The 25,976-nt window shown below is 42.5% G+C and overlaps 1 protein-coding gene across 5 annotated transcripts in view; it reads right to left on the bottom strand.

Moving 5' to 3' along the window:
• ca10a (carbonic anhydrase Xa) overlaps positions 1–25,976 on the bottom strand; it is a 324,255-nt gene that overhangs the window by 146,513 nt on the left and 151,766 nt on the right. For all 5 annotated transcript variants that reach the window (XM_045710258.1, XM_045710260.1, XM_045710261.1 and 2 more), the window contains one exon: positions 22,074–22,216. In XM_045710258.1, coding sequence (XP_045566214.1) covers positions 22,074–22,216 — 143 coding nt within the window. The remainder of the gene's footprint in view (positions 1–22,073; positions 22,217–25,976) is intronic.

Here is a 25,976-nt window from a genome sequence, read left to right as displayed (position 1 = left end):
TAAAAGAGGGGGGGCAATGCAAATAATCTGGGTAGCCATTTGATTAGATGTTCAGTAGTCTTATGGCTTGGGGGTAGAAGCTGTTTAGAAGCCTCTTGGACCTAGACTTGGCGCTCCGGTACCGCTTGCCATGAGGTAGCAGAGAAAACAGTCTATGACTAGGGTGGCTTTAGTCTTTGACAATTTTTAGGGCCTTCCTAAGACACCGCCTGGTATAGAGGTCCTGGATGGCAGGAAGCTTGGCCCCAATAATGTCCTGGGCCGTACATACTACCCTCTGTAGTGCCTTGCGGTCAGATGCCGAGCAGTTGCCATACCAGGAGGTGATGCAACCAGTCAGGATGCTCTCGATGGTGCAGCTGTATAACCTTTTGAGGATCTGATGACCCATGCCAAATCTTTTCAGTCTCCTGAGGGGAAATAGGTTTTGTCGTGCCCTCTTCACAGCTGTCTTGGTGTGCTTGGACCATGTTAGTTTATTGGTGATGTGGACACCAAGGAACTTGAAGCTCTCAACCTGCTCCATTACAGCCCAGTCGATGAGAATTGGGGTCATGCTCGGTCCTCCTTTTCCTGTAGTCCACAATCATCTCCTTAGTCTTGATCACGTTGAGGGAGAGGTTGTTGTCCTGGCAACCAATGGCCAGGTCTCTGACCTCATCCCTATATGCTGCCTCATCGTTGTTGGAGATCAGGCCTACCACTGTCATCAGCAAACTTAATGATGTTGGAGTCGTGCCTGGCCGTGTAGTCATGAATGAATAGTGAACATCATGAGTTGTGATTATGGTGCATTGTTAACCTAGCTAGTTAATTAACGTTATGTGTATGGCCTTATTTTTCGTATCTCAGAGGCATTTGCTTAGCTAGTGTCATGACATTGACCTGATGGGGGTGGTTTATGACCCCCATAAATTCCTTTCCCCTTTTTCCTCTCTCTACTCTACCGATGTGACTATTGAAAATCCCTTTGTTAACATGGAGATTCTGGTGACATCAAAAGAAGGGAAACGGAACCATATTTCGGTAATCCAACCAGTTGAAAATATATGTTGGTACTTAATGAATATGATCTTAGATCAGTTGTTGTCTGAGACATTATTACTAATGACAGGATGACATAAACTGTATCTTGGAAAGTCGACACATTCTAGTTATCAGATTAACATGGAATTGTTGTGCAAAGATGAAATTTAATTTTAGGTTCTTAATGAGAGAACGGTTTGTCAAAAGAACACCACTCTGCTCACTCAGAGGCCACGCCCAAGTGAACAGACATGGGTTGTAAACTATGAAACGCCCTTCTTTCCCCACTATATAAACCCGTTTACGAAAATATAACTTCCTGTTCCAAGGACGTGTGGACTTGAGGTCCCCACGTTGAAAGGACAAAGATCACCTACAGAACTAAGCCAACCTCAGCAAGAACCTAACGAAATTAGCATCGAATTTCAATGTGAAGGTGTCAACCTACACGCCAGAAGGATGAATTTCGACTATACCAGCCAGAATATAGCATCAGCTTAAAGTATGGCAACTTGGTATGAACTTTGAACTCTTATTCACTAAAGAAGTGATACCTCCTAGCCGTTGCGTTAGCGCAGCAACTGTAGACGTGGGCTAGGAGAGGACAGACAGAGTATCTGTCTACCACACGACGATGGTACTATCAAGTATCCATTCTACCACCAGACATTCTTCAAAGGACAACCGATCCCATCTATGACCAACCGATCAAAGCGCTGCTCAGAGTAAATATTTATTGCATTTTCCTTTTTCCAATGTGCGGTAATTTAGAATGCATAAGATACTGTATTTACGATAGCATAGCTGCCTACGGCCCGATAGAGACACAAATAGAAACCGATAGAGACTTTTTGCTCCTCAGTCTTCCCACTCTTTCACTCAAACCCAACCCCCTTTCTTTGTGTAACCAGCTGTCATATCTGTTCCGTCCGCTAGGGTCGTTTTCCTTTAGGACATAATTTGTAATCAATGTATGATACATTCTGTGTATATGTAATTCTGTGTGATTATTTAGGTATTTAGTAAATAAATAATTAAACCAAATGTTGTATTGCTGATTCAACTTGTTAGCCAGGGTTCGTGAAGATAACCAAGAATTTACAACTTTCAGATGAGACTAAATAAGGTGATGATTAAATATTGACTGCTAGTGATGTAAAAGATTACTAGGTCTTTAAGAGTTTATTCGGAAGATAACAGCTCTATAAACATTATTTTCTGGTGCCCCGACTTTCTAGTTAACTATTTACCTGATTAGCTTAATCAGGTAATATTAATTACAGAGAAATTATTTTATAGAATAGCATGTCATATCACTTAATCCGGCACAGCAAAGACACGACACTAGCTATAGCCTAATGTTAGCTAACTAACATTGAACCTGGTTGGTTAGCTACCTGCAGATTCATGCAGGGTAGTAATGTCATGAGTTGTGATTATGGTTTATTGTTTACCTAGCTAGCTAGCTATGTCAACATGTCTTAACAAAAGACTTCATTATGCAAGTAACCATTGCGTTCGTCAATTCAATCTGACCATCTACTCCGATTTCAGAGCACTCTCGTCTGAGTGTGCCAGAGAGCGCCGAATAGCTGATGAATTTACATCCGGTGTGCGCTCTGAACGTGAAACGCTCTGAATTTACGAATGCACAATCTGATAGCATAGTTGCAGTCGCCAACACTCTGAATTACTTAACAGCCTAACCAGCTCTGCTAGAACGAGTAATGTTTAGTGAGCTGTTCTCTCTCACAGATGTCTGGAAGTAGCTAGCAAGTTAGCTTGCGTGCTTGACTGCTGCTGTTAGTATATTCAGATCAACCATTAAAGAGATGGGTGGGGCTAAAGCTTATTAAGACGGTGTGAACGATGCTGAATGGGTGTAGACAAAGAATGGCTCTCCAATAGTAATACCAAAACATTCAAAGGCCATTTTCTCAAAAGTGAGTTTACAAGTTCATCAACTTTCAAAGCACAATTACTTTCCCAATGTTCCTCAACTGTAGTGTATGATATACCATTTTGTAGCTCTGAGTCTCTACTTTTATGCAACGTAAAAAAACACAATTTAAAATGTTGATACGTAAGACCGATTTGAGCCGGTCGGTCACATATGTTGATTTGTTTAACACTTTTTTGGTTACTACATGATTCCATATGTGTTATTTCATAGTTGTGATGTCTTCACTATTATTCTACAATGTAGAAAATAGTCAAAATAAAGAAAAACCCTTGAATGAGTAGGTGTGTCCAAACTTTTGAGTGGTACTGTATATGAGAAATAATTACAAAATGTATGCCACTAGTACCAAATGTGCCAAGGGACATTGACATTATAGTACAATGTATGAGAGAGAAATCATAAATAATGGGGTTCTTACTGTACATGTCTGGCTGGTATAAGTCAGTCAAAGACATCTGTACCAGGGCAAGGCTAAGGGCTATAAGGCTGTAGGATTCTGTCTGACGTATCTGTGGTTCACTTCTCCCTGTCATCATTAGCAGTGGAAACACGTCCAGCCCTCTTCCCAGCTCCACTCTCCCCGACACACACGCGCGCACACACACTGAAGAGCCTGGGAGACTCGGGGGAACAGCCCAAAAAATCTGTCTCTATACGTGAGGCACCTCCACCTCTGTAATGGAAGAAAAGAAGGCTCTCCTGGACAGACAGACATATACAGATGGGCAGACCACTAAAAGGGTATACCTCATCTCTGCACCTCTTAAAGGGTACACCTCTTCTGGGGGAACATAATCACAACAAAACAAAACCTAAGACAATGTAGCCTGACACTCCTTTTCAACCTTGTTATGTGGTGTTGAGCCTACTCCACACTCCTCAAGTAATCCACTGGTCCCCTATGCGTCTTGTAATACTACAACTTGTAAGAGGGGTTCAACCGGAACCTAAAAGACACCCACCATGAATGCCAACTAAATGTGCCCAAGAAGAGGCAAACAAAAGAAAAACCCACACCAAACTTAGACAGGAAGCAAACCAAAAAGTGGAGCAAAAACTAAATCAGGGAAGATCAGATAAATAATAGTTTTTCTAGAAATCAAAATAGGGCATACAAACTAAAGGTGTTGCCCCCCATATCTATCAAGAAAACTGGCGCAATGAGCCAGCCACTCTCAAATAGCATCTGGGCCAGCACAGGTGAAACACCTTCCCACTAACGAGATGGCGCCCAGCACAGGTGTAGCCCATACTGACTAACAAGGTGACACCAATCGTTGCGCCTTACGTGCTGACAAGCTATATGTGCTAAAGTCCAACCTCAAAATATAAATGGAAAAAACAAAACCTGTAACAAACTATAACAACATAATAATAACACAATAAAGAGGACATTAATAACAACTATATTCAGTCTAATGTAGTGCCGAGCTGACTACAAACTCCCTAAGTAAGATTTAGGCCCACTATCTGACTGCAGTAAGTACGACGACATAACTTAATTTGAGATGCAAGGAGAAAATGTTAAGGAGAGGCAGAATGATAATCCAGCTACAGGAAGTTATCCAGAGATGATTAATATGTCTCTCCTCTCCTATTTTCTCCTCATTAAGTCACTGTCTCTCTGTAATGGCCTTGCTCCAACCATAGAGGATGAGAGGAGAACTGGGTTTGACTACATTAAAGACAGGTGAGAGAGGAGAGATATTTTTTTGATGAGGAGGACAGGATGTATCCATGTCATAATCAGTCTCAACATTGAACTCTGATCATGAGGGAGCCACACAACGATATTACTCACTGTCAAACAATATGTTGTAGCTTATGGTGTGTGCGCTTGCATGTGTACATGCACTATGGAATTAATGTAACATTACACAGTACATTTCAGTCTAAGACACGTAGAAATGAAAATGTGAAGCAATACTATACAGATAAATCTAGGTTCAGTAAAGGTGATCATCTTGGAGCAGACAAAAACAGGCAGATGGCATAAAAATCCAATCAAATCAAATGTTATTGGTCTCATACACGTGGTTGGCAGATGTTATTGCGAGTGTAGCGAAATGCTTGTGCTTCTAGTTCCGACAGTGCAGCAATGTCTAACAAGTAATCTAACAATTCCACAACAACTACCTAATAATACACACAAATCTAAGTAAAGGAATGGAATAAGAATATATAAATAGGGAAAGAAGGGAAAGAAGGATATTTCCCACAGCTGAGCATTAGAGATAGAGAGTGAGAGAGAGGGCAAAAGATGGAGTGACGCGTAGCATTTCAATAGGTGTTTTAGCAGTCCTTGATAAAAGCATCAGCCTCCTTATGAAGCTTCTCTACCCTACATTAGCATCAGGAAAATGGACACATACAATTGGATTTGGAGAGCAGGCACAATACATTTCAATCTGCGTCAACGCTAACCTTGTAAATGGAAAACATATTGAACTGATAGTGAAAGGAAAAAAGTAGAGAGTGGCATAGAGAGAGAGAGAGAGAGAGAGAGAGAGTGGTAGAGAGAGAGAGAGAGAGAGAGAGAGAGAGAGAGAGAGAGAGAGAGAGAGAGAGAGAGAGAGAGAGAGAGAGAGAGAGAGAGAGAGAGAGAGAGAGAGAGAGAGAGAGAGAGAGAGAGAGAGAGAGAGAGAGAGAGAGAGAGAGAGAGAGAGAGAGAGAGAGAGACAGAGAGAGAGAGAGAGAGAGAGAGTCTGTCTGTCTGTCTGTCTGTCTGTCTGTCTGTCTGTCTGTCTGTCTGTCTGTCTGTCTGTCTGTCTGTCAGACAGTCTGACAGACTGTCTGACAGTCAGACAGACAGTCAGACAGACTGACAGTCAGACAGACAGTCAGACTGTCAGACAGTCTGACAGACAGACAGACAGACTGTCTGAGGCAGGAATAGCATGAAGAGGGCAGAGAGAATATAGAGGCTTACCAATGGTTCAATGTTGTCTAATTAGGGAAAGAAAAAGAGAGGGGAATGAATGAACTCGCGATTTCACAAAAGACCTTCATCTTCTATACATGTATTTGTAAATGGGCCTCCTTTAACCTTTCAAAGCTACCATCCCTGAGCAGATGAAAAACAAAATGTTGGAAAGGAAGAAAATAAAAACCTTCACAAGAGAATAATGATCTTATTGGCTCTTAGAAATGGCTGTTTTCATGTTAGAACCACTCAGATAGTCCCATATTATAAACGAGCATGGCATAGTCAGCCATACAGCAGTGTGTATATTTAATAACCCGCTGGCAGTGGGTTCATCCCTGATATCCCCATAAAATGTCGGCTGCTTCATAATGTCAACAACGTTAAATGCATCATAACTACGGGACTCCTAGGCCCGTGGTAACTATGCAGTATCTATTATACTATATAGATTGATGGTATATTGCCATGATTACTTATCGCACACGGTCCAGAATGTTGATATCTGCTCAAGCATGTGTGAGGGGAGACTGTTTAAGAATATAGATTTTTGAGAAGAAAGGAGAAAAAATGAGAGAAAATGTGTCATGCACAACGACTGGTGAATACAGATGTAGCCTTGTGTGCAAAATGTCTTTAATAAAAAAGGTTAAAACCTGCTAAACTGTTCTAACACTGATACACAAAAAAATGCTGCGTTAAAAACAATCCAGCACTGGACAAAATACACATTCAGATAGTTATTTTTGGCCACCCGTGAGAGTACATTTCATTCCTGTTCATCATGTTAAGTTTGTACACTGCAAACTTCACTTTTCTTTCAATATTTTGCACTACATATTCCAACATAAAATTGTTAACATTATTCTTTAAATATTAGAACAATGTGGTAACTCTGCATATGCACTTGAGGAACTCATAAAATCTATTTTAAAAACAACATAATAATAATTAAAAGAATTACAATCCGTACTCAATATATACTGTAGATAACAATGCAACCGAACAGATGAAACAGAATGTAATTTACTCTCACTGGTGGCCAAAAATAACTATCTGCATGCCAGGCCCCTAGCAAGACATGCCTCCAGTCTTCTGATCTGACGCGGTGGTTCGTTTAAGTGATAATGCCCCTGAAGCCGATGTTTGTAGGATATATTGGCACGGCTGTTTTTAGGCCTGAGACAAAGTCAAAGAAAAATGTGCCAATATATCCTCCAAACACCAGCTTCTTGGGCATTATCACTTTTATACAACAGGTTACCCAACACATTCAAATAATAATTAACATATTTTTATTATTTTGATGAATTTATTCATACTATTTCATCCTTCTCCAAGATATAGTCTCGACAGAAATCTAGTGTTGCTACCCAAGCCGGCTGGTCGATTGCTCTATCGGTTCGGTTGCCAGAGACGTGACCCAGTCGTTAAGACTTTTTATTCTGCATCTATGTACTCAACCCGATCGTTCGCACTAAATGTTCTATTGCCATACTGGCTGGCAACGTTCCTATCCCTTGCTTGCTAGCTAGCCAACTATGGCAAACTTACAGTCACGTCAAACAGTGCAGCCAGAATAGTAGCTGCATTTGCATTTGTTTAAGCTGTTTTCTAGTGACATTTATTTGGATACCACTAATGAGCTAATGATGCGCATGGCATAGAAAATGTGCTCTCTCGTCAGGACACTGTTGTTCAGAGGAGCTAGCCAACAACACAGCTAACACAATCACTTCAAACTGAAGCTGGAAAGACTGCAAACTAGCTGCACTTCATTTTGTTTTACCTGTTTTATATTGATATTTCTTGGTATATATCCATATGGCTGATAAAAGCTGCCTGCCTGTCTGTCTCTTCCCAACACGGTCATTAGTATACGACAGCTAGAGAATGAATTTGAGTATTGAAACAATGTTGCAAATGTCAGAGAGACAGACAGCAAGGTTTATACACATCTCCACTGTTGAAAACTAAATGTAAGTAAAAAAAAAAAAAGTGAGATAATGTTTAGATGCTTTTTATAGTGGAGATCATGTTTATAAATTGCCTGGCCGGGCTGATGAGACAGTGGTTTGCGCAGTCAGATGTAACGGAGTAAATAGGTATTTTAACTTGGAATAAACACCAGCTGGAATGAGGTTTTAACCAATCAGCATTCAGGATTAGACCCACCCATTTTATAAAGCTCAATAACCCAGCATCAATAACCCAACAACGCAACTGAGTGAGCCAACTGGCTGGGTCAAAATAACCCAATGTTTTTAACCCAGCATTTTTATAGTCTACATTTCAGCAATAATCAAATGCCTCTCTCTCCTTTGACAAGAAAGTGAGAAATACCTGTAATATTACAGCAGATAATTCCAGTCTGAATAAATTGTATTTTAAAATGGCAGAGAAAAAACAAAAAGTTAATTCGATGGAGAAGAGAGACATTGAGAATATGAGGAATCATTCAATGCTGTTCTATTACATGATCTGGAATCATACTGAACAATAGGAAAGCACAACCTTGGCTCGACCAGATTAAGCAACCAGTCCACAATCACAGGAACCATTGTACTATATAATAACAGGTTACAACACTGCATTCGGAAAGTATTCAGACCCCTTGACTTTTTAAGAAAAAAAGAGTCAAAGGGTTTGAATACTTTCTGAATGCACTGTATGTATACAATGTGGGTATAGTGTTGGTTGGTTGCCTGTTGGCCAAAGCCACATGGTAATTACATTACACCAACATCAGTGTGCCAACCCCTGTCCATCCCTGTCAAGTTTCTGTCATTGTCGTTTACTGCTCTCCCCCTCTACATCTGTCAGTGTGTGGAGAAACATTGTGTGTGGGGCAACATACAGCATGATGCTGCTCCATCCATTATTTTATCCTCTCTGACTGTCTGTCAACCCACCAACCCACTACAGCACTGTCATGTCTGTACAACACAGCCTGCCAAGCTCCTGTCTCTGTCCTGATGCTACATCTGTGTGTGTGGAGACTGCCCAGTGTGTGTGTGTGTGTGTGTGTGTGTGTGTGTGTGTGTGTGTGTGTGTGTGTGTGTGTGTGTGTGTGTGTGTGTGTGTGTGTGTGTGTTCACGCATGTGTGTGTGTCAGTGCATATGTGTGTTTGTGGCTGCCAGTGACTGCTCCTCTGTAATTAGTGGCTGGCGTGTAGTCGTTCCAGGGAGTGTGGTAAGCTTGTTAGAGGAAGTAATTAGTATTCATCAAGGACAGGATTCTCCAATTCACTTGGCCACTGAGTGAAGTTAGCCAATTACATAGCAGTGTTTTGTTTATCTATTTTACATTTTATTGTAGCTGGTAATATTTAGTTTTGTTTATTGTTGCATCAGGCCACAGTTGTTGTTAAATGTACTGTATTTGCGAAAGGTGCTATACAAATAAAGTTTGATGTGATTTGATTGTGGTGAGTGCAGATGGTGCTTATATAAGTTACCTGTATTAAAAACGTTCTCAGTAGGACTGCTCTAGAATCAGTTCCTCCTTGTCAGTCTTATTCATTATGATCGAATAGTCAAAACTGGTCCTATAACAACACTCCTACTCCTTGTGAACAATGCTCTATGTGAATAAGGATATTCATATTTGTGAGCTGAACAAGTGAGCTATGCGGGACATGAAAAGGATGAAGACGCCAGCTCCCATCCATCTACTTGCATGCATAAAAATAAGAGGCTGCTAAGTCATGTTCCCTGGAGACATCATTACTGGGTTTTGGGGAGGATATCAACAAATGCAACACATAGGAACATTTTGAAATAATTATATATGGACCAAAACTCAAAGGGACTTGAGGAATTTAGCATCTAAATTGCATATCAATCCTGTAGAGCACATGGTCTTCTGAGGAACACTTTATATGCATGATGTGTTTTAGAATACTTTCCCTCTATTAAATTTCCCTCTAATGAATGCCAGTGAACATAGATTTGGAACTAAAAATATCTCCATTCTTCTAAATACATTTGGGTCCTGTAAAATGGCTATTATCTTTTCTTCCACAATAACTATAATCACTTTTTATTTTATGTTTTACTTTAGTTTATTTAGTAAACATTTTCTTAACTCTATTTCTTGAACTGCATTGTTGGTTAAGGGCTTGTAAGTAAGCATTTCACAATAAGTTCTACACCTGTTGTATTCGGCGCAAATACATTTGATTTGTTGTCTGAGACATAATGGAGGGGGCCTTGTAATCAGAGCCAGACCACACAGTGCAGTCGCATATCCCTCCCTCTGATCAGGAGGCTGGGGCGTGAAACTGCAGGAAGTAAAGCTGCTGCTCAGAGTCTCCACTCACCATGACCCACTTTGCTGTGAATCACGCTGCAGAGCACAAAGCACTGTCTGAACACACACACACACACACACACACGCATGTGCACAGACAGACACACACACACACACACACACACACACACACACACACACACACACACACACACACACACACACACACCTGAACACCACCAAAACCTGTCTGTCAGCACCACACACACTCCTCTAATCTGCATTTATAATTCCAATTCAAACACAGTTGGAGATTCCATGGCTGCTGGCCAAGACTGTGGGTGTGTAATGTTTACAGTAATGTACTTTACACTTGAACCGCTAAAGCAGTCATTTTGACTGCTCATGAATTTTAATTTTTGTATAACCAGTTTTAGGAGGGCATTTCATTTTTTTAATGGTTTTGCCCCGTTGCCCCTCGTTCTCCCAACAGTAGGACCTGCTCCACTCCTTCTTCCGACAGTTGAAAGTGCAGTGCCCAGCTGATAATCCCTCTGATAATTCCCTCGAAACTGAACCTAAACTATACAGAAACAGATGGTTCTTCCTTTAAAAGTTTTGAGCTTATGCCGCGACCGTTTGTGGTAAATGGTGGCAGATTGTGGTAAATTGCGTCATTCTGGCAACAATGGCTGCGCTGCAGTACGCCACAACTTTTAAAGGAAGAACCACTGTATGATGGGGGAGAAAGGGGGAGAATAGATGAGTCAATGAGCGAGGGGAAGAGAACGATGCATAATTATGTAATCAGCAATTGTGAATGAAGAACAGGGCGGGACATTCTACTATATTGATTATCATTCTAATTCTAATCTCTAAATGGTATGTATCCTACTGTATATCAGTCCACTGAATCCAAGCAGTTTTATCAGTCTACTCTGGCCTAGTTGGAGTCGGCTACACAGTCAGATTGTGTGTAATAGTACAGATCGTGTGTAATTGTACATGCTGAACGGCTTTCAATATCTGGGAAAACATCCGGGCAGCAGGATGTGGTGATGAGGATTGTGGAAACTTAAATTGGCAAGGGGAGAGACATCACCATGGACAATTACTTCACTTCACTGTCATTGGCAAACAAGCTGCTTGAAAAGAAAACAAGTCTGGCCGGCACCATGAACAAAGTGGGACAGGAGGCACCCGCAAAGCCGTTGCACTCCACAACAGTGCTGAAGAATGGCAAGAACAATTACAAGACAGGGAACCGGAGGAGACAATCATGTACTACAACCAAACAAAGGTATGTAAAAGTGTGTCAAGCAAGTGAAAGTTCAGAAAATTGGGTCAAGTTGGAAGTTTTAATGTCACTTGCACAAGCACAGTGAAATGGCTTTCTTGCAAACTCAAAACCCAACAATGCAATAATCAATAACAATATAATACTTAAAAAAAACACGAGAAAATAAGATAAAATATGAAAAACACAATAAGTAAGTAAGCATACTATATACAGGGTCAGTTCCAATACCATAGCTACAATATGCAGAGATACTGGAGTGATAGAGGTATATACTGTATGTATAGGGGTAAGGTGACTAGGCATCAGGATATAAGATAAATAGAGTAGCAGCAGGTTGTATGTAAGTGGGTGTGTGTGTATGTGTGTAGAGTCAATATAAATCTATGTGCATGTTATGTGTGAGTGAGCAGATGATGGAGAGAGTGTGTGTGTGAGTGTGTAGGGCCCTGTGAGTGTGCATAGAGACAAAATTGAAAATAAAAGGACACAAGGTTAACTCAGATAGTCCGTGTAGCTATTTAGTTAGCTATTTATCAGCCTTATTGCTTGGGGATAAAAGCTGTTCAAGAGCCTGTGTGTGCCAGACTTGATGCACCGGTACCGCTTGCCATGCAGAGAGAATAATCTATGGCTTGGGTGGTTGGAGTCCTTAACAATTTATTTGCACCCCACCAAAGTTTGTCCCCTCCAAGCTCATCACCAATGGTGTTAAATGCTGAGCTGTCGTCAATGAACAGCATTCTCACATAGGTATTCCTATCTAGGTGGGTGAGGGCAGTGTGGAGAGCAATTGAGATTGCGTAATATATGGATCTGTTGGGGCAGTATGTAAATTGGAGTGGGTCTAGGGTGTCTGGGATAGTGGAGTTACTGTGTGCCATAACCAGTCTCTCAAAGCACTTCATGATTACAGCGAGTGTTACATGGCGGTAGTCATTGTGGCATTTGAGTTCTTGTGGCAGTGAGCCCTTGGGGACAGGAATGATGGTGGTCATCTTAAAACCTGTGGGGATTATAGACTGGGACAAGGAGAGGTAGAAGATTACTGTGAATATGCCTGCCAGATGCGCATAATCTGAGAACATGCCCTGGAATACCGTCGGGCCCCGCGGGTGTTGACCTGATTAAAGACCTTTTCCACGTCGGCCTCGGAAAGCGAGATCACCCAATCCTCTGGGTAGGTGACGACCCTCACACCCGGCACGATGTTGTTGTTGTCAAAGCGTGCATAAAATCTATTGAGTTCTGTGGTAGAGAGGCATCGTTGGGCAGATCACGGTTGGGTTTCCCTTTGTAAAGCGTAATGGACTGTAAACCCTGCCACATACAGCGGGCGTCGGAGCCTGTGTAGAATGATTCCACCTTATTCCTGTATTGTCCTTTTGCTTGTTTGATGACTCTGCGGAGGTCATAGCGGGACTTCTTGTACTTATTGCTGTCCTCAGCCGTAGCTCTGTGTGTGGTAACCCTGTGCTTTAGTTTAGCTCCAACCTTGGTGTTAATCCAGGCGCTTTGCGCCTTCTCACTACACTGTCTGTGTGGGTGGACCATTTCAGTTTGTCTGTGATGTGCACGCCAAGGAACTTAAAACTTTCCACCTTCTCCACTGCTGTCCCGTCAATGTGGATAAGGGGGTGCTCCCTCTGCTGTTTCCTGAAGTCCACGATCATCTCCTTTGTTTCATAGTTGTAGCAAAGTCACTCCATGAAGATTTATGCGATAGCATTTATGAAATGTATTAATTACACTGTTAGAATGTTGCAGTCAGAATGACTGTTGATTAGCTTGAAGGGGAGTCCGTCGAGGCCCAGCCGTTCTAGTGTTAATTATTATTATTTATTTTTTTACAGTGCACCATCTCAAATACAGTAACTCTTTGCCCCGCACACAACATTTTCCTATAATGTACCATAATTTACAGTATGCTGCAGGAAAATGTGTCAGAGTTTTTGAGTGTTTATAATACCCCAAATTACCATATCATTGAAAGCTTTCCGTTACAGTGCATGTTGAAGATATTCCTTCCCAGACAGACACCCAGACAGACACCCAGACAGACAACCAGACAAAGCAGCTGGCTCTCACTTTGAGATATGGTGACAGCTTTGCATGGGCTCAGCCAACCCAAGCTTGTGTCTAATTAATTTTAATCAGCAATTTGCATAATTGAATCTGTTTGTGTGATGGTAATGCGATTGGTCCTCTGCAATAAACATCTGTGTGTGTTGCACTACTCCATCATGTCTGTGGCTCCCACAGACATGATGGGGTAGTGCCTCCTATGTGCATAATACAGTATAAACACCTATAATTGCAGGTGGCTATAGGGAACCTATGACCACTTTCAAAAATACATTAAATGCCATAATTTTCTTTAAGGTCAGGGTTAGATTATCTAGGGGTAGGATAGGGTCAGGGCCTGTAAACTGGGTATAGAGTATTGCATGTATCACACACACTGTTTTGAATGAAATCTAACTTTAAACTTGCATGAATTTCCGCTACTTTATGACTTTGAATTAATCTGTACGTTAGTGAAGCAGTTTCTCAAAAAATCCACAGCCACCTGCCAGAAACTGATTACTAAAGTTACACAACACACATTCACAAAAGATCACGTTTGACTTCAAAGCCTGGAGAACAGACAGGGAAATGTGTCCTAAATGTAAAACTGAGAAGTGGGGCCCATTTCACAGCACAAATAGATTATTCCCAGATGTCTTGGTGGAAAAATAACGAAAGCAAAGACAAAAGAGGACTAACCATTTTGGTTTCTCCACATATAATCCTCCACTTCACTGATTCAGGAGAGAGAGAGTTAAAGACAGATACTATAAGGAGGGTAAGATAGTGAGACAGTGAGAGAGAGAGAGAGAGAGAGAGAGAGAGAGACAAAGAGAAAGAGAGAGAGAGACAGGCAGAGAGAAAGACAGAAAGAGAAGCAGAGAGAGGGAGGGAGAGAAGATTTAACTTCATCTCTGACTCCCTGATGGGTCTCTCTCCTCCACTGCTCTGTCCGTATCTCTAACTAATGAATAGTTAAAGGAAATGAGAGGACCCCTGAATGGAAGGCGTAATTAATGGAGGGGAGACATGCATCAAGGTCATGTGCGTCGGACTGGAGGAATCACACTGTTTAAATTGTCAGTATTAATTGAATATTTGCTCTGCTGTAGATGAGCCACAATTATTTGAAGAGGTTTCAAATGAATTGAATCACTTTGGTACTGGGGAGGAGAAATAAGAGAAGGGAAAGGGAGATTGGGTTTGACATTATTGGACACACTTTTTATCTCTCTCTTTCTCATTCTCTCTCTTTCTTGTTTGCATTCTCGCTCGCTAACCTCACTGTCTGTCTGTCTGTCTGTCTGTCTGTCTGTCTGTCTGTCTGTCTGTCTGTCTGTCTGTCTGTCTGTCTGTCTGTCCTTCCTCTTTCTCTCTCTCCATCTCGCCTCATGACTGACCATGCAAACAGAGGGGTAATCTTTTGTATTTCCTTTTTTTTCTTCCTTAAGAAAAGAGAGAGAGAGGTGTGTGTTTGAGTGTGTGTTCAGCAGCATTAACAAGGTGAAGTAGACTGTTCCATTGCAGACAGCCCTGATGCTTCGAGAGATGGAGACACAACAGAGAACATTAACAGGCGGAGACAACAAAGTCCTAAATTACTTTTTACTTCTCTGCGTCTCTGAAAACTTTCTTCGGCTTTGATGAATTAAAAAAGTTCCACTGGAGTTTAGGGCAAAACTACCAAATTGTTCATAGAGGAAGGGACTTCTGTGACACTAGGAATCAGCTAAATGCACATAGCGGCCAAAAGGGCTCATGTTTGACAAGAGCAGTAACTAGCAGGTCCAACATCACTACATCTTTGCCCTGTGTGCTGCTTCAAATGTAATACAAAACTCACCTTTATCTGAACTGAACCCACAGATGGGTAGTATGGCAGGTAGCCTGACGGGTAGGAGCTTCGGGCCAGTAACTGAAAGGTTGCTGGATTGAATCCCTGAGCTGACAAGGTCAACATCTGTCGCTCTAACCCTTGAGAAAGGCATTTAACTCACTGTTTCCTGGGTGCTGAATATGTTGATTAAGACAGCCCTCTGCACCTCTCTGATTCAGAGGGGTTGGGTTAAATGCGGAAGACACATTTCAGTTGTACAACTGACTAGATATCCCCCTTTCCCTAATAGAAGTTCCTTGTGCCATTTCAAAACATCTAACACTCAAATGCATGGGAGTTACATTCCTAACAATAATGACAGAGGTAATAACATTGTTTAGCCACTGAATCTGATTACAGTTGTCCCTCAGGCCTCTTATCTATCTCCATGTCTCTTTCTTTCTTTCTCTCCCTCCTCTACTGTCTACTATTTATCTTTCTCCAGTTAAACAGAGTAGTTGTTGATTACAGTCTTTTCTTTCATGCCATTGGGCTAATCTGTATGGGCGCCCATGCTCCTGCAGCTCCTGCTACGGCCCGGTGGTAGTCCTGTACCGACCCCTGGCATGTAAACACACCCTCATCATCTCAACATGCAACCATGAACTCTGGAACACAGCCCATCTGCACCCACCTCCCAATTGCTGTTATCATATGGCAGGGTATGCATTTAGATACAACGCTGCCCTATTGTTGTCGGTACGCTATGGTATCTACTATCAGCTACTAGTCAGTTAGCCACTGCTAGCAGTCATCACCGTTAACTAGGACATCAGCCAGCCTCAGCCTGGTCAATTCCTGCCAGTCTGCACAGTGCGATATCAACCCAGAGCATATGGGACTGCTTTTTCTCTACCACATCTCCAGGATTCCTACCGCAAGCTATGAACCTTTACACCGGATCATCGCAGCTAGCTAACTGCTATCCGAGTGGCTACTCCTGGTTAACGTCTCTGTCCCGAAGCAAGCACCAATTAGCCTGGAGCTAGCCTGGAGCTAGGCCCATCTCCCGGCTACCCGAAGAGATCCATCAGACAATTCCTGGGCTTCAATACCTCTTTTGCCAATTGGCCTGGACCCTTTGCTGCCGACACGGAGCCCCGCCGATCCATCACGACTGGTCTGCCGACGTAGCTGTTCGAGGGGGTTTCAACAGGCTCTCCCATTTCGACATCCCCCTGAGGACCATCTGCTAGCCTGCTAGCCCCGGCCTGCTAGCTGTCTGAATCGCCATGTCTCCAGCTCGCCTAGCTATTCACTGGACCCTATGATCACTCGGCTACACATGCCTCTCCCTAATGCCAATATGCCTTGTCTATTGCTGTTTTGGTTAGTGATTATTGTCTTATTTCACTGTAGAGCCTCCAGCCCTGCTCAATATGCCTTAGCTAGCCCTTTTGTTCCACCACCAACTCATGCGGTGACTTCACCTAGCTTAAATGGTGCCTCTAGAGACAAAACCTCTCTCATCATCACTCAATGCCTATGTTTACCTCCACTGTACTCACATCCTACCATACCCTTGTCTGTACATTATGCCTTGAATCTATTCTTCCACGCCCAGAAATCTGCTCCTTTTACTCTCTGTTCCGAACGCACTAGACGACTAGTTCTTATAGCCTTTAGCCGTAGCCTTATCCTACTCCTCCTCTGTTCCTCTGGTGATGTAGAGGTTAACCCTGCAGTCCCCAGCATCACTCCCATTCCCCAGGCGATCTCATTTGTTGACTTCTGTTACCGTAAAAGCCTTGGTTTCATGCATGTTAAAATTAGAAGCCTCCTCCCTAAGTTTGTTTTATTCACTGCTTTAGCACACTCCGCCAACCCGGATGTCCTAGCCATGTCTGAATCCTGGCTTAGGAAGGCCACCAAAAATCCTAAAATCTCCATCCCTAACTATAACATTTTCCGACAAGATAGAACTGCCAAAGGGGGCGGAGTTGCAATCTACTGCAGAGATAGCCTGCAGAGTTCTGTCATACTATCCAGGTCTGTGCCCAAACAATTTGAGCTTCTACTTTGAAAGATCCAACTTTCCAGAAACAAGTCTCTCACCGTTGCCACTTGCTATACACAGCCCCCAGCTGTGCCTGGACACCATATGTGAATTGATCACCCCCCATCTATCTTCAGAATTCGTACTATTAGGTGACCTAAACTGGGACATGCTTAACCCCCAGCCATCCTACAATTTAAGATAGATGCCCTCAATCTCACACAAATTATCAAGGAACCTACCAGGTACAACCCTAAATTCGTAACCATGGGCACCCTATCATCCTGACCAACTTGCCCTCTAAATACACCTCTGCTGTCTTCAACCAGGATCTCAGCGATCACTGCCTCAATGCCTGTGTCAAACGACCATCCCTCATCACTGTCAAACACTCCCTAAAACACCTCAGTGAGCAGGCCTTTTTAATCGACCTGGCCCGGGTATCCTGGAAGGATATTGACCTCATCCCGTCAGTAGAGGATGCCTGGTTGCTCTTCAAAAGTGCTTTCCTCACCATCTTAACCTGTTAGGGCTAGGGGGCAGCATTTGCACGTCTGGATAAAAAAAATGTACCCGATTTAATCTGGTTACTAATCCTACCCAGTAACTAGAATATGCATATACTTATTATATATGGATAGAAAACACTCTAAAGTTTCTAAAACTGTTTGAATGGTGTCTGTGAGTATAACAGAACTCATTTGGCAGGCAAAACCCTGAGACATTTTCTGACAGGAAGTGGATACCTGATGTGTTGTATTACCTTTAAACCTATCCCATTGAAAAGCACAGGGGCTGAGGAATATTTTGGCACTTCCTATTGCTTCCACTAGATGTCACCAGCCTTTACAAAGTGTTTTGAGTCTTCTGGAGGGAGATCTGACCGAACAAGAGCCATGGAACGATGATGTCCCATTAGACACCTGGCGCGCGAGTTCATGTTGGGTACCCTCGTTCCAATACGTTATAAAAGAGTATGCATTCGTCCACCTTGAATATTATTCATGTTCTGGTTAAAAAGGCCCTAATGATTTATGCTATACAACGTTTGACATGTTTGAACGAACGTAAATATATTTTTTCCCCTCGTTCATGACGAGAAGTCCGGCTGGCTTAGATCATGTGCTAACAAGATGGAGATTTTTGGACATAAATGATGAGCTTTTTTGAACAAAACTACATTCGTTATGGACCTGTGATACCTGGAAGTGACATCTGATGAAGAGAATCAAAGGTAATGGATTATTTACATAGTATTTTCGATTTTAGATCTCCCCAACATGACGTCTAGTCTGTATCGCAACGCGTATTTTTCTGGGCGCAGTGCTCAGATTATTGCAAAGTGTGATTTCCCAGTAAGGTTATTTTTAAATCTGGCAAGTTGATTGCGTTCAAGAGATGTAAATCTATAATTCTTTAAATGACAATATAATATTTTACCAATGTTTTCTAATTTTAATTATTTAATTTGTGACGCTGACTTGACTGCCGGTTATTGGAGGGAAACGATTTCCTCAACATCAATGCCATAGTAAAACGCTGTTTTTGGATATAAATATGAACTTGATAGAACTAAAAATGCATGCATTGTCTAACATAATGTCCTAGGAGTGTCATCTGATGGAGATTGTAAAAGGTTAGTGCATCATTTTAGCTGGTTTTATGGTTTTGGTGACCCTGTCTTTGAATCGACAAAACATTACACACAACTCTTGTAAATGTACTGTCCTAACATACTCTAAATTTATGCTTTCGCCGTAAAATCTTTTTGAAATCGTAAAACGTGGTTAGATTAAGGAGATGTTTATCTTTCAAAGGGTGTAAAATAGTTGTATGTTTGAAAAATTTGAATTTTGACATTTATTTGGATTCAAATTTGCCGCTCTTGAAATGCACCTGCTGTTGATGGAGTGCACCACGGGTGGCACGCTAGCGTCCCACCTAGCCCATAGAGGTTAAATAAGCATGCCCCATTCAAAAAATGTAGAACTAAGAACAGATAAAGCCCTTGGTTCACCCTAGACTTGACTGCTCTGGACCAGCACAAAAACATCCTGTGGCGTTCTGCATTAGCATCGAATAGTCCCCGCGATATGCAACTTTTCAGGTACATCGGGAACCAATATACTCAGTCAGTTAGGAGAGCCAAGGCTAGCTTTTTCAAACAGAAATTTGTTTCCTGTTGCACTAATTCCCAAAAGTTTTGGGACACTGTAAAGTCCATGGAGAATAAGAGCACCTCCTCCCAGCTGCCCACTGCACTGGGGATAGGAAACACTGTCACCACCGATAAATCTACGATAATCGAGAATACATTTTTCTACGGCTGGCCATGCTTTCCACCTGACTACCCCTACCCCGGCCAACATCTCAGCACCCCCTGCAACAACTTGCCCAAGCCCCCCCCCCACTTCTCCTTCTCCTTCACCCAAATCCAGACAGCTGTTGTTCTGAAAGAGCTGCAAAATCTGGAAATCCTACAAATCAGCTGGGCTAAACAATCTAGACCCTCTCTTTATAAAATTATCCGCCAAAATTGTTGCAACCCCTATTACTAGTCTATTCAACCTCTATTTCGTATCGTCTGAGATCCCCAAAGATTGGAAAGCTGCTGCGGTCATCCCCCTCTTCAAAGGGGGAAACACTCTAGACCTAAACTGTTATAGACCTATATCCATCCTGCCCTGCCTTTCTAAAATCTTCGAGAGCCAAATTAACAAACAGATCACCGAACCACCGTACCTTCTCCACTATGCAATCTGGTTTCGGAGCTGGTCATGGGTGCACCTCAGCCACGCTCAAGGTCCTAAACGATATCATAACCGCCATCGATAAAAGACAGTACTGTGCAGCCGTCTTCATCGACCTGGCCAAGGCTTTCGACTCTGTCATTCACCGCATTCTTATCGGCAGACTCAATAGCCTTGGCTTCTCAAATGACCTCCTCACCTGGTTTACCAACTACTTCTCAGACAGAGTTCAGTGTGTCAAATCGGAGGGCCTGTTGTCCGGACCTGTGGCAGTCTCTATTGGGGTGCCACAGGGTTCAATTCTTGGGCGTACTCTTTTCTCTGTATTTATCAATGATGTTGCTCTTGCTGCTGGTGATTCTCTGATCCACCTCTACGCAGACGACACTATTTTGTATACATCAGACCCTTCTTTGGACACTGTGCTAACAAACCTCCAAAACGAGCTTCAACGCCATACAACACTCCTTCCGTGGCATGCTCTTCAACCAATTGCTGCTCGCACCCTCCCGCCCGACTAGCATCACTACTCTGGATGGTTCTGACCGAGAATATGGGGACAACTACAAATACCTACTGTAGGTGTCTGGTTAGACTGTAAACTCTCCTTCCAGACTCACATCAAGCATCTCCAATCCAAAATGAAATCTAGAATCGGCTTCCTATTTTGCAACAAAGCCTCCTTCACTCATGCTGCCAAACATACCCTCGTAAAACTAACTATCCTACCCATCCTTGACTTCGGCGATGCCATTTACAAAATAGCCTCCAACTCTCTACTCAGCAAACTGGATGTAGTCTATCACAGTGCCATCCGTTTTGTCACCAATGCCCCATATACTATCCACCACTGCGACCTGATTGCTCTCGTTGGCTGGCCCTCACTACATATTCGTCGTCGGACCCACTGACTCCAGGTCATCTATAAGTCTTTGCTAGGTAAAGCCCCACCTTATCTCAGCTCACTGGTCACCATAGCAACACAGACCCGTAGCACGCGCTCCAGCAGGTATATTTCACTGATCATCCCCAAAGCCAACACATCCTTTGGCCGCCTTTCCTTCTAGATCTCTGCTGCCAATGACTGGAACGAATTGCAAAAATCACTGAAGCTGGAGTCTTATATCTCCCTCTCTAACTTTAAGCATCAGCTGTCAGAGCAGCTTACCGATCACTGTATTGTGTTATTGACTGTACGTTTGTTTATGTGTAACTATGTGTTGTTGTTTTTGTCGCACTGCTTTGCTTTATCTTGGCCAGGTCGCAGTTGTTAATGAGAACTTGTTCTCAACTGGCCAACCTGGTTAAATAAAGGTGAAATAAATAAAATAAAATGAAAATACATGTATGTGGCTAATTCATATGTGTGTGTGTATGTGTGTATATGTTTATGCTGTTTTGTGGTTCTCCTTCACAACGGATTTCATATAAAATATCTATTTTGTCCTGTATAGGCCTCTATTCCAGTAACACATTACTGTGTTTGTGTTGTGTGTGTGAACCAATATGTATTATGGTAATATCCAACCAATGTAGAGTTGATTCCATAGATCCAATGCCATCTGTCTCTGTAAAAAACGAAACTGTGACAAACAACCGACTTTGTTCACCGGGATAAAAAAGTGAAGCGTTTAAGCCAGCAACATTGATCAGAGATCTGTACATGGCTAGTTGCCTAACAAACCATACAACAGCATTATAGAACCACACAATAGTCCCACAAACTCGAGGCTTCCCAAACAAAGCAGTGAGGAACCGACAATGCAGCGACATCCATCACCCCAGACAATAATGCTGGGTCTGAAATACCACCCTATTCTGGATGTAAAGCACTACTTTTGACCAGAGTTATGCACTATATAGGGAATAGGGTGCCATTTCGGACTCACACTCTGAGAGTACCATTGTTGAGTGTTTGTTTACCTTGCGTCCTCCCGTGTTGAGCCGGATGGGGGTGAGGAAGGGGTCAAAGATCATGTGGCTGGTCTCGATGTTGACGGGAGACTGCCTCTTCCCCACGGAGCACAGGTTCCAAGCTGAGTTCACTAGCCCCCAGAATGACGGCACTGCAACACACAAAGAAGTAGAGACAAAACGGTTAGCATGTGTTGCTAATGATGGCGATGCAATGGGTCAGAAGCGGTTAGCATGTGTAAACAATGGTATTGAAATACAAAGAGGTGCAACACAAAACGGTTAGCATGTGTTGCTAAAGAGATAAGAGCGGCTAAGGAGGGTTTTGTTGTGTCTTTGTTAGGACTACTCTATGGGGCTGTGAAGTAAATTATCGGTCCTATGGGAGAACATAGATTACACATGTAATAGGGACACGATAAGTTAGTACACACACACACAAAGACACACACAAAAACACACAAACACAAACAAACACACACAGTCGTGTTTGAACTATCAAGTTCCAATTTTTAATGTTACGTGCACAAGTACAGTGAAATGCCTTTCTTGCAAGCTCTAAACCCAATGCAGAAATCAATATCTATATAGCCTTCCCTGTAGCTCAGTTGGTAGAGCATGGTGTGGGTTCGATTCCAGCAAAGAAAAAAAAATGTATGAAATGAAATGTATGCATTCACTACTGTAAGTCGCTCTGGATAAGAGCGTCTGCTAAATGACTCAAATGTAAATGTAATGTACAGAAAAAAACAAAGTAGAACAAAATATTGACAAATTCAAATAAGAAGAACACGAGAAAGTAAGAAGCTATATACAGGGTCAGTTCCAATACCATATTTACAGTGAGGGGAAAAAAGTATTTGATCCCCTGCTGATGTTGTACGTTTGCCCACTCACAAAGAAATTATCAATTTATAATTTTAATGGTAGGTTTATTTGAACAGTGAGAGACAGAATAACAACAAAAAAATCCAGAAAAACGCATGTCAAAAATGTTATAAATTGATTTGCATTTTAATGAGGGAAATAAGTATTTGACCCCTCTGCAAAACACGACTTAGTACTTGGTGGCAAAACCCTTGTTGGCAATCACAGAGGTCAGATGTTTCTTGTAGTTGGCCACCAGGTTTGCACACATCTCAGGAGGGATTTTGTCCCACTCTTCTTTGCAGATCTTCTCCAAGTCATTAAGGTTTTGAGGCTGACGTTTGGCAACTCGAACCTTCAGATCCTTCCAAAGATTTTTTATGAGATTAAGGTCTGGAGACTGGCTAGGCCACTCCAAGACCTTAATGTGCTTCTTCTTGAGCCACTCTTTTGTTGCCCTGGCCGTGTGTTTTGGGTCATTGTCATGCTGGAATACCTATATACGACCCATTTTCAATGCCCTGGCTGAGGGAAGGAGGTTCTCACCCAAGATTTGATGGTACATGGCCCCGTCCATCGTCCCTTTGATGCGGTGAAGTTGTCCTGTCCCCCAAAGCATAATGTTTCCACCTCCATGTTTTACGGTGGGGATGGTGTTCTTGGGGTCATAGGCAGCATTCCTCCTCCTCCAAACACGGCAAGTTGAGTTGATGCCAAAGAGCTCCATTTTGGTCTCATCTTACCACAACACTTTTACCCAGTTGTCCTCTGAATCATTCAGATGTTCATTGGCAAACTTCAGATGGGCATGCAAATGTACTTTCTTGAGCAGGGGGACCTTGCGAGCTCTGCAGGATTTCAGTCCTTCACAGCGTAGTGTGTTACCAATTGTTTTCTTGGTGACTATGGTCCCAGCTGCCTTGAGATCATTGACAAGATCCTCCCGTGTAGTTCTGGGCTGATTCCTCACCGTTCTCATGATCATTGCAACTCCACGAGGTGAGATCTTGCATCGAGCCCCAGGCCGAGGGAGATTGACAGTTCTTTTGTGTTTCTTCCATTTGTGAATAATTGCACCAACTGTTGTCACCTTCTCACCAAGTTGCTTGGCGATGGTCTTGTAACCCATTCCAGCCTTGTGTAGGTCTACAATCTTGTCCCTGACATCCTTGGAGAGCTCTTTGGTCTTGGCCATGGTGGAGAGTTTGGAATCTGACTGATTGATTGCTTCTGTGGACAGGTGTATTTTATACAGGTAACAAACTGAGATTAGGAGCACTCCCTTTAAGAGTGTGCTCCTAATCTCAGCTCGTTACCTGTATAAAAGACACCTGGGAGCCAGAAATCTTTCTGATTGAGAGGGGGTCAAATACTTATTTCCCTCATTAAATGCAAATCAATTTATAACATTTTGGACATGCATTTTTCTGGATTTTTTGGATGTTATTCTGTCTCTCACTGTTCAAATAAACCTACCATTAAAATTATAGACTGATCATTTCTTTGTCAGTGGGCAAACGTACAAAATAAGCATTGGGATCAAATACTTTTTTCCCTCACTATACAATGTGGAGGGATACTGGAGTGGTAGAGATAGATATGTACAATACAGGTGTAAGGTCACTAGCTATCATGATGTATGATATACAGAGTAGCAGCAGCATATTGTATATGATGAATGTATGTGTTTGTGTGTGTGTGTGTGTGTGTGTGTGTGTGTGTGTGTGTGTGTGTGTGTGTAGTGTCAGTATAAATGTGTGTGCATGTTATGTTTGTGTAAGTAAATTAAGTGTCTGTCTGTCTGTCTGTCTGTCTGTCTGTCTGTCTGTCTGTGCGTCCTGTATGTAGAGTCCTGGGAGTGTGCATAGAGTCAGTGCAAAAAATCTAGGGTCAACTCAGATAGTCTGTGGAGCCATTTTGTTGGCTATTTAGCAGTCTTATGGCTTGGGGATAGAAGCCGTTCAGGAGCCTGTTGGTGTCAGACTTGATGCACCGGTAACGCTTGCCGTGCGGAAGCAGAGAGAACAGTCTATATCTTGGGTGACTAGAGTCGTTAAAGGGATATTTGGTGATTTTGGCAACTTCGCCAGAGTCAGATGACCGTATGGATACCGTTTGCATGGCTCTGAGTCCAGTATGAAGGAAATTAGAGGTAGTTTCATGAGCAAATGCTAACTAGCTAACTAGCATGCTAGCAGATCCCCATAAACTTCCAGTTATTGCGCTAATACTATTTAGCAGTTATGACAGCGCTAGTTAGCTACTTCCTTAAAACCGCAAGCAGAGACATAAAATGGTATCCACAAGTTCATCTGACTATGGGGAAGTAGATAAAGGGCCTCATTGTCAAAAAAATTCCGGACCTTCCTTTCACACCGCCTGATATAGAGGTCCTGGATGGCAGGAAGTTCGGCCCCAGTGGTGTACTGGGCTGTCTGTACCACCCTCTGTAGCGCCATACGATCGAAGGCAATGCTGTTGCCATTCCAAGGCAAGCAGTGATGCAGCCAGCCAAGATGCTCTCAATGGTGCAGCTGTAGAACTTTTTGAGGATGTATGTAGGTCACCCAGAAGAACCCCAAGCAGCAAATGGAAATGAGCAGTTACATCATCCAGGCTTAATCAGAACAAAGTTAGCAAACTCTAGCATCATCAGATAGCACTGCTGTAAGACTGGCAGGACACAGTGACACAGTGAGTGGATGACACTACTGGGAAAGTGCTATCTCTATATTAATCTCCCTCTCCCTCTCTCTCTCTCTACATATCTCCCTCTCCCTTGCTATCTCTTTCTATTTCTCCCCACTGGTGTCTTATATAAGACTTGGCCACTGACGACAGGAACTCTCATCCTCTGCAGAGGGAAGGATGTCTTCATCATTTCTAGCATTTCACACGGATTAACACATTTCCGCTTAGAATCACAACCAGGATTCCGTTTAGAATCACATAAGGAACTCCACAAGGAAGTAGAAATATAGTTTTTACTCTGTGAATTCCACTATTTGGAAGGTTTGCCGAGATCGGTGTGGCCTGCACAGAGCC

Source organism: Salmo salar, chromosome ssa28 (assembly GCF_905237065.1).
Source record: "Salmo salar chromosome ssa28, Ssal_v3.1, whole genome shotgun sequence".
Taxonomy (NCBI): Eukaryota; Metazoa; Chordata; class Actinopteri; order Salmoniformes; family Salmonidae; genus Salmo; species Salmo salar.
Note: the sequence above shows the minus strand (reverse complement) of the source record. Positions and strands in the feature narration are given on the sequence as shown.